Raw genomic sequence first — 9,313 nt, 5'->3', positions numbered from 1 at the left:
CCGCGGCGCGCTGCTGGCCGCTGCCGGGCGGCGGAGCCCCGGGAACAGAGCCCAGGCCGATAAGCCAGACTGTCTGCGGGTGTTTCCAAACCCGACGACAGTCAGAAATGTCGGTTAAACGGTTTATCTGCGTGGTCCGGCAGGGAGCAGAGCGTCTCTAGATGGGGTTTGGGTTTTCCTCTCTCGGTGTCAGCTGCGAGGGGAATGCCCTTACCACCGCGGTCTGTCCTTCAGATTCCCTGTCTGTGCAGCGGTGCCTCGTGTTTGCTGTGCCGATGTTGTCCCAACAGCAAGAATTCAACAGTGACGCGTCTTATCTATGCCTTCCTCCTCCTTCTCAGTACTGTTCTTGCCTGCATTATGCTGGCACCAGGGATGGAAGAGCAGCTGAAAAAGGTATGGAGGGGAAAACCTCTTTCTAACTGTTTGCAAAACCATTACTTGTGCCAGTGACTACTGATTCTCTTTACTTGCAGTGGATTACATGAGAGACACAAACACCCACATGTGTCTTGTTCCCCGAGTTAAGATAGCAAATTCAGAATGTACATTTTTAAGTACATGCCTGACCTCTGAAACCTGACTAGACCTGGAGATTGCCAGTCGTTATCAGAGGTCTGCTGCTTTGGTATCTTAATCTCCTGTATGCTTTTAGTGATGATATGGGGAAAGAAAGACGATAATAAGGTCTGTGCAGGCCAGCTGAGCACAAGGTCTTTTGTTATCAGTCTCCTAGAAGACAGCTGAATGAAAGCCTTAGCTGTTAGAGTGCTTAAAGAATGCAATTGCAAATGCAGATGTAAATTCACAACTAAGTGTGTCTTTACTCAGATACCTGGATTTTGTGATGAGGGGCTTCATACTCGGATACCACATATGGATGGCTTTGTCGGCTGCGATGTGTTTGTTGGATACAGAGCTGTCTATCGAATCAGCTTTGCCATGGCAGTGTTCTTCTTTCTCCTCTCTCTGCTCATGATAGAAGTGAAAACAAGTAATGATCCAAGAGCCTCGGTACACAATGGGTACGTGTGTGAGCCAGCTGTCTGGTCTTCCAGCTTGTTTCTTTGCTGAACAGACTGGCAAATTGTTTATGCATACATTGACAGCCTCGAGTTTCTTTTGAACTGAATACAGAGTAACGCTTTAGTCTTCTAAAAAGCTTCCTATTTATGTAATATGTTCGATGTACTGATAATGCTCTGAGGTTGGGTATCGAAAAGGGCGGTGCGCTGAGCACCCCTCTGTGTTTCCAGAGAGTTGCTAGATTTCAGCTAGTTTATATCGCCGTCCTTGCGCTGACTGTAGCGCTCATTGGGTCATTCACTAGGCCAGTCTGACTCAGTAAGCCAGCAGAAACTGGTTTCTGATTTCTCATTCACTGATTTAACTGTTACCAGATTTAACTGGGTTAGTTCTGGGCTAGATGACTGAATTATCAGAGTCATTTAATTTGAAAGGGACTTCTGGAGATCATGTGATCCAACCCCCTGGTTAGAGCAGGACCAACATGGAGCAGGTTATTTGGGGTCTTGTCTAGTTGAGGTTTGAATGTCTCAAAGGATGGGGATGCTTTGACCTCTCTGGGCAACCTGTGCAATTTTTTGCAGTATCTAATTGTAGTTTCTCTTTTTGCAGCTTGCATGTGTTGCCTCTTGTCCTTCCGCTGCGCACCTGCAAGAAGAGTCTGGTTTTGTCTTCTTCACACCTTTCTTTTAGGCAGTTGAAAACACCAATTAGATCTCCCTTTTCCCTTCTCCAAGCTGAACAGTGCAGAGTTAGCCTTCCTCCCTGCAAGGATGAGCTGCTGACTCATGTTCTGTTTGCTGGAGCAGGAGTTCCTCTTTCAGCAAAGCTTTCTAGCCAGTCGGCCCTCAGTCTGTCCTGTAGCACGGGGTTTTTCTGTCCCAGGTGCAATGCTCTGTATTTGCCTTTGTGGAATTCTGAGGTTTCTGTCAGTCCATGTCTCCAATGTATTGACTGTTGCTTCACCCTCTCCCCCTGATTTGGTGAACATCTTTATCTGTAATCCCACTGAACACAACTTTTTTTCTTTAAATTTCTTAGACACTTCTCTACATACAGCAAGATGCTTGCAGGTCATGTGAAACATGACTATTGTGTGCAGAGTAAGATCAGTATTTTCAACTTGTATCTTCTTTTAAAGGTTCTGGTTCTTCAAAATAGCTGCCATTGTGGCTATCATGGTTGGAGCGTTTTACATTCCTGAAGGACCTTTCACAAGAGGTACAGTTAATATGTCATCATGGAATTCTGTTTAATAAACTCACACCTTTTCACAGATTTACCAGGCTATAGTTGTGATAGTGAAGGTTATCTTGTAGAAGACACAGATTCTGTCTTGCTTCATTAGAGTATCTTGGTTCATCCAGTATTTTGGTGACAACTGAGGTTATGGCAATAAGCAATCTCTTTTCAAGTGCAAAAGTGTTGTGTATTAATAATTCGATACTCCATGACACGATCACTACTGGTCTGAGTCTTCTGACACTCTTTAGATTAGAGGCAGCTCAGAACACTGACAAGTGCTAAATACTGCCCTAGAGTCTCTGAAAAATCTGTGCAAGAAATCTTTACTGTCTGGCCACATCACAGGAACTTGAAAAGTGTTGTTGATCGTCAGAGAAATGTGGCATGATGGTACTTATGTACGCAAAGATGTCTTGTGTTAGATCTTGCATTCGTTCTGAAAACATGTTGGGCTAAACATTCCCATGCTCAGCTTGACTAGCATAGGCTGCACCCTGATAGCTGGGACTTCTTGTGTGCTTCTGCAGGATGGAGGCCAAAGTGATTAACGGCATCTGCATTTCTAAATACAGTTTCAAGATTTTTTCATTATTTGTCTGCAGTATAATTAGGAGCTCTTTTTTTTTTTTTAAACTGGGGTAGCACGCAAATGATGAAAGCTAACCCTGTTTTTCCTGCTCCCTTTTCTAGCTTGGTTTGCTATTGGTATTTTTGGAGCCTTCTGCTTCATTCTTATCCAGTTGGTGCTTCTTGTGGACTTTGCTCACTCCTGGAATGAGAGCTGGGTTGAGAGAATGGAGGAGGGAAATTCTAAATGTTGGTATGCAGGTAGGAATCTTAACCTGTAAAGGTTTTTTTTCTGCTGGCCAGTACTCTGCAGAATATCACTTACTAGTTTGCAAACATACCTAGAATTACACTCCACAATCTCCTTGACTCACTACTGTAAACATTTGGAATTAATAGCTGCAATGTTGCCTTTTCCCATTAAATAAAATGCAAAATATTTTCGGCTTGTGATTAGCAGGTCTGACAGTCATAATAAACAACACTTGCCTAGTTTGCAGTGTGAGGGCAGAGCTAGTAGCCTGGATCTCTTCAACTCTAACTTTGCTTGCCACACCCCCCTGCGGAGGTCCTCAGGAAGTCGGTTATGTCGATGACCGTGGCTGCAGTACAACACAAAGCATGCCTCAGGACACGCTCCCGAGCTGACCACTAAATTACAAAATGCTAATTGTTGTGGTTCTTTGCTCAGCTACGAATGCTGCAACAGCATTTTGTAGCTTCTTGTAAAGAACATAGCAGAATGGAAATGAAAATGGGTGGCCTCTCGCATAGAAGGGAGAATTCAGGGCTTATAAATAGCCCATAAGAAGCGTGCAAAAAGCACTCTCATTTTGACACTGTGGCTTGACATCAGTTAAGCCAATTAAACTGCTGCTGAAAGGCAGCATTGGCTTTCCTCCGAGCTACACTACTTAGTGAGCCAAAGCAGAAATTTAGCCATACCTAATAAAAATGCATTCTGCTAGTCTAGTTTTCTGAACCAGACTTCCAAGTGAGGAAGAGGGACTGTCTCATTACAGTGGTAGCTGGTCATCAAATCACCTTAGATGTACTGTTAAACTACATGTGTATTGTAACAGTTAATTTTTTTCCCCTCCAGCTCTGCTGTCCTGTACAAGCTTGTTCTACGCCTTGTCGCTGGTTTTTGTTGTGCTTTTCTGTGTTTTCTACACAAAGCCTGATGACTGCACTGAGAACAAGTTCTTCATAAGCATTAATACGCTCCTGTGCATTGCTGTCTCCATTGTTTCTATCCTTCCAAAAGTTCAGGTATTATTTTTCTCTGCTGTTTTCTTCGGACATACAAAGCGGGGAAGTAAGAAAGATGTAGTACCAATTCAGTCAGACATAAGAACTTTAAAATTTGGCTGTCATAGCTATGCTAGCTAGGAACTCTTAAAAAAAAAATTCTTGCTCTGAAACCAATGCACTATGTAGTGACATATTTCCTGAAGATAGGCTTTTTTTGGCTAACATTGTTTTGGACTTTGTTTCCATGTGGGGCCCTACTGGCGTGGTTTTAGTGGTGAAGGTTCTGGCAGAACAGAGAAACCCACTGGGGAACAGCAAAATAAGCTGGGAATTTATTGGCTTAATACTGTGGCTTTGAAATTATGGGTAAGCGTGTTTAATATGAGAGGAAGTTTGCATGTTACTTGATTCTGAACTGATATTGCTCAAATAAATCACATGCTAGATTCATATCTACAAAACTGTTAAGCAAGTTGGGATTAACACAATAAGAACCCATAAGCAAGCCTTGGGCACAGAAAAACTGGATGTGGTTTGCTTATTCCTTCCAAGTTTGAGTTGCTCACTGCATAAATTGCATTACTTTAAGGAATTTCTTCCGGTCTTTTAAACATAGGACAAAGCCCAATACATTTCTAAAAAATGAAGTTTTTCATGCTAGTAATTGTTGAATTGTTGAAGTAGGGTAAAACTATCCAACTGTAGGTAAAACTTGCCCTTTTGACCTTGGCTCACTATTCTGTCTTTGAACAGGAACATCAGCCTCGCTCTGGCCTCCTCCAGTCCTCTGTTATCACGCTCTACACCATGTATCTCACTTGGTCAGCCATGTCCAATGAGCCTGGTAAGCAACAGGCTGTCTTGAGTAACATATTTTGGTGTGAAAGCAGAAGCTGTTGATGGGGCTTGTAGTTATTACAGATCACTGTGTGGGGATCGCTGATCTGTCTAGATAAAATCTAGTGAGGCAGTAAAGCCGACTTTACTGAAACCATCAAATTGCCTCTTTCCACAACTAAACAGGGGTATTTGTGAGGGGAAAGAAAACAGTGTCAGGGCATTCTGATTTTATTTATTTATTTATTACACCCTTTCCTAGCTCACAGGAAGGAAAAGTATTCCATGTCATTGCTGCCTCTGGGGAATCGAAGAGATGAGCAGTTAAAGGGAATGAAAAATTGCAAGCTTATCTGTCACCTTTTCTTAGCTAAATGCTGGCAAAGCTTATCTCTCTTTTTAATTTGCCTTGAAATCCCTTTCAGAACGAAACTGTAACCCAAGTTTGCTGAACATCATTACCCAGATAGCTACACCCACAGTTGTTCCGGCAAATACCACTGTCGTACCTGCTACTCCAGCTCCGCCCAAGTCCCTACAGTGGTGGGATGCCCAGAGTGTTGTTGGATTGATTATCTTTGTCCTTTGCCTCTTGTATTCCAGGTAGGATCTGCACTGCTATGAAATGATAAACAATTCGGATTTGTCTTCTTTTTTGTTTGAATCTGGGTCCAGTGAAAAATGTACCTGCATTTATTCATATCCAGCTGCGATCTCAGGCCCAAGCCCAAATATGGCTAATAAAACTGCATTCCGTTTTGTGGATGAGGATAGGCTTTCTTAGCCCAATTCCGACAACAGAACAAAATGTGTTACGAGACCTGGACTAGGAACACTGTTTAATTAGGTTAACTAAAGCTCAGATGAAAACAGATCTCTCTGAGGAGCTTCCTTGTGTTTCCAGATGGATTTAAAAATGTTATTTGCTAGTCCCAGACATTCATTGTGGTCTGTTGCTTGTGTTATTAGCAAACATAGCTAACTGAAAAGGGAGTTTTTAACCATGTCTATCTTCGGGTTACACTGCAGCATTCGTTCTTCAAGTAACAGCCAGGTGAACAAGCTGACGCTATCTGGGAGTGACAGTGCCATTCTGGAAGAGGCTGTAGGAACAGGCAGTGGGCCTGAAGAGGAGGGAGAAGTGCGCCGCGTTATGGATAATGAGAAGGATGGTGTTCAGTACAGCTACACCTTCTTTCACTTTATGCTCTTCCTTGCCTCTCTTTACATCATGATGACACTCACAAACTGGTACAGGTAAGAGCAAGACAAAGTGATGGGTTGTATGTGCCAGACAGTGTTTCCAGGTGGATAGGAGACTCCTGCCCAGCTGGTTAAGGTGCTGTCCCTATGCCAGTTGCACTGGAGTTGCGCCTTCTCAATTTTGTGTTGCTGAATAAGATGTAAAAATCCTGTACAAAAAGACAAGATCAGCAGCTGTAGTCCTAGTGGACTGCTTCACAGCTGCAAGGGCAGAAAGTGTGGTTACCATCCTTCAGATATACAAGCAGCGGGAAGAGTACATAGGAAGCTGGCTTAGGGTGGCCTCCTGGGAAGTTTGTCAGAGGCCAGCCTACTGTTACTGGCTCTTCACCCTGGGAAAGATGTGCAGGGACAGCCATACATGTCACTTAAACAGAGATCTGATTTCCTAGATCTGTTGGGAGCACTTGGGTATATCCTCTGCTGCTGCAGCTTATAACTACTTTCCCCCAGGACTACCATATTGTATAAATTACCAAATATGCTTACAAAGCAGCAGCCATCTATTGCATGGCAGCTCACTGAAAGATTTCCTTTAAGAGTAGCACATCATATCTAGCCAGGAAATTGCTGGTTTAGTTGTCTCACCATACTCCTCCCACAAGGGCTCTTGTGTTGGAGTGTCCCAAATCACTGTTCTAACTTCAGATTCGTATAGGAATAGCAAGGAATAGCGGAAGGTGCCTTCTATATCTATTAATTGACTTCTTTACTTTTTAGCCCTGATGCGGATTTTAAAACAATGACAAGTAAGTGGCCAGCCGTGTGGGTGAAGATAACCTCCAGCTGGGTTTGTCTCCTTCTCTATCTTTGGACCATAGTGGCTCCTCTTGTCCTTACTAATAGGGACTTCAGTTAAATTGCTGCACCTCTCTGAGCTTACAAAAGTGGGGAACTTTTTGCTGAAAGCCAAAATGTTCATGTATTGCTTTAGTTATACTGTCTATGTCACTGTTTCTTATGTTAATAGCAACATGCAGGTGGATAGAAAGTTACATATTGCATTATGCTTGATGCAGGATCAAAATTATTATCAATTATCTTCCTATTTTAACCTTCAGTCATGGCTATCTTATTGCTGCATTTTTAAAATTCATTACAGCTGTGCTGTCAAAGCACAAAAGAAAATACCTGTTCTGTCCAATAGCCACAACCTTTCTATTGAATAGAAGTAACATTTAGCTAAATAAGAAGTAATATATTTTAAAGAACAATTATATTCAGCATAATGCACTAGTATGCTAACGCTTCAGAGTTCCTGGAAGTGTAAGTCATGCTGCTTGATTTCTACATTCCACTGCAAAAGTTTATTTAAAGCAAAAGTTTTCTTAAGTTATACTTACCTTCCTGTGTTGTGGCAAACCCCCCCTTATTCCTCACCAAAAGAACAGAACTTTGAGGTTGAAAAACCAGTTAACTCTAATTCCTTTTAAGAACAAACTTGCCCCTTCTAAGAGGCAACTTCTATGGTAACTTCTTTTTTAGTACATTTGCTAAATATTGAGTGGTAAGTGTATGACTAGCTTAAACAACTTTGATTATGGTGGAAAAATAGAGCTTCTAATTGATTTCACTTGTCTAATATGCTTATAAAAATAATGTACATGAAATGATTATTATTGGCACTAAGGCATTTGCACTGTAAACTCATTTGAATAAAGCGGACTAACTACTGGAACTGTCCCAGCTCTGTTGAGAAGCGTTAAGAAGCAGCAGTTATTCTCCAATGCAAAATACTACATACAATGATTAAAATGCTAATTAGCTGCTGTAGTGTCCAGTTGGATGTGACTGGATCTTTTCTCCATACAGCAAATAGTAAGTCATAATATATTTCTTTTGAAACAAACAGCATCTTCCACGTGATTCTCTGAATGTCAAATCCTATTCCTTGAAGTTGGTCAGGTACAGTTGTTCAAGTAAAATTTAGTTCTGCAGAAGAAAGCAACACCTTTTTCTAATGTAACGCTGTGGCAATTATACTTCGTTGCAACTGTGCCTTTAGTGTGGAACTAAGTATATGTCGCTATTGACTTTAACAATAAAATACCCCAAGACAACACAAGGCAAACATTTAAAATATCAAATTAGCAGCTGTTACAATGTGTTTAATCACCCAGTCATGCATCATAAAATTACACATTTTGACCACTCCATTTTATAAAATGCAATATAAAAATAAATTTTGTCAAAATAAGATGTACACTTAACCACCCAACACCTCTAGGCCCACATACAACAGAAGGCAAAATTATTAGTTTGAATAACACTATGATTAACTCATGCCAAAATGAGATTTAACAAAAAAAATACTTCACCCAGTTCCTGAAGATACCTCAGGGTTTGTAACACCCATTTGCAAGAGTATAAATTCAAGTACTTTTGTGTACAGTATGCAGCTACCTTTTGTCCCACTTAATGCCAAAAGCCATGGCTGCCCAATGCAGTTCAAGTATCTTTCCTTATTCTGTGTTGATTTGGCAGGGATGGCTTATATACTGGGCAAGGCATAAAACCTCTGGAAACAAAGTTATTTCAAGTGGAAAAAAAGAACAGATCAGTTTTAGTGCTGTGAAAAAAACAAACAAAAAAAACCCTATCTCTTAACTTGCAGATAAGGAGACTCTATACTTAAAACAGTGCTTATTTTCCAAATGCTAACATGAGAAATTTTGGGAACAAACTGATTTCTTTGCTAGTAAGTGCTAAAGCTCAAAGAGCATTCTCAGCTCAGTAGTCAGGCGCATATAAGAGCTGTGCTTTCTATAAGACAAGGCAAGCACCAGTTATGAACCTAAAAAAATGCTTGACAAAGGTAAGCCTGGCTTAGTTCAAACATCCTGACATCAACTGCCCAGCAGCCAGCTTTAAGAAAAAGAAGTTCTGGAGGCATAACGCAGGCTATTTTCACCATTGATAATGTAGCCTTATCTATTATGTTTAAATCATATGCTTTACTCTTAGTTTCTCTGTGAGCACAGGAGAAAAGGGGAGGGAGAGATGGATCTAGTTTACCTACTATTTAAGGCATGCAAGAGAATATAAAAGCCTGAAAAAGGGTTTGGTTTCTGTAGCGGTTCCTCAGCCTTCTGCTGAACACCACTAGATTTTTTTTTTTTTT

At 41.3% G+C, this 9,313-nt stretch overlaps 1 protein-coding gene across 1 annotated transcript; it reads left to right on the top strand.

Moving 5' to 3' along the window:
• The first annotated feature begins 234 nt into the window (after positions 1 to 234).
• On the top strand, positions 235 to 7,292 carry SERINC3 (serine incorporator 3). Its single transcript, XM_009587218.1, has 9 exons — positions 235 to 396; positions 832 to 1,025; positions 2,168 to 2,247; positions 2,962 to 3,099; positions 3,941 to 4,110; positions 4,846 to 4,936; positions 5,355 to 5,532; positions 5,959 to 6,186; positions 6,913 to 7,292. Exons 1-9 carry the CDS (start codon positions 361 to 363, stop codon positions 7,049 to 7,051), a joined length of 1,254 nt encoding a protein of 417 aa, XP_009585513.1. The 5' UTR covers positions 235 to 360; the 3' UTR covers positions 7,052 to 7,292.
• Positions 7,293 to 9,313: the final 2,021 nt, after the last annotated feature.

Source organism: Fulmarus glacialis, unplaced genomic scaffold (assembly GCF_000690835.1).
Source record: "Fulmarus glacialis isolate BGI_N327 unplaced genomic scaffold, ASM69083v1 scaffold37671, whole genome shotgun sequence".
Lineage (NCBI taxonomy): Eukaryota > Metazoa > Chordata > Aves > Procellariiformes > Procellariidae > Fulmarus > Fulmarus glacialis.
The sequence above is the reverse complement of the archived record's forward strand: the minus strand, read 5'-3'. Positions and strand labels throughout refer to the sequence as shown.

Coding starts and splice junctions, on each gene's coding strand:
- SERINC3 (XM_009587218.1), top strand. CDS start 361: ATGCTGGCACCAGGGATGGAAGAGCAGCTGAAAAAG. Junction 3,100..3,940: donor TTCTAAATGTTGGTATGCAG/GTAGGAATCTTA, acceptor TTTCCCCTCCAG/CTCTGCTGTCCTGTACAAGC. Junction 6,187..6,912: donor ACACTCACAAACTGGTACAG/GTAAGAGCAAGA, acceptor TTTACTTTTTAG/CCCTGATGCGGATTTTAAAA.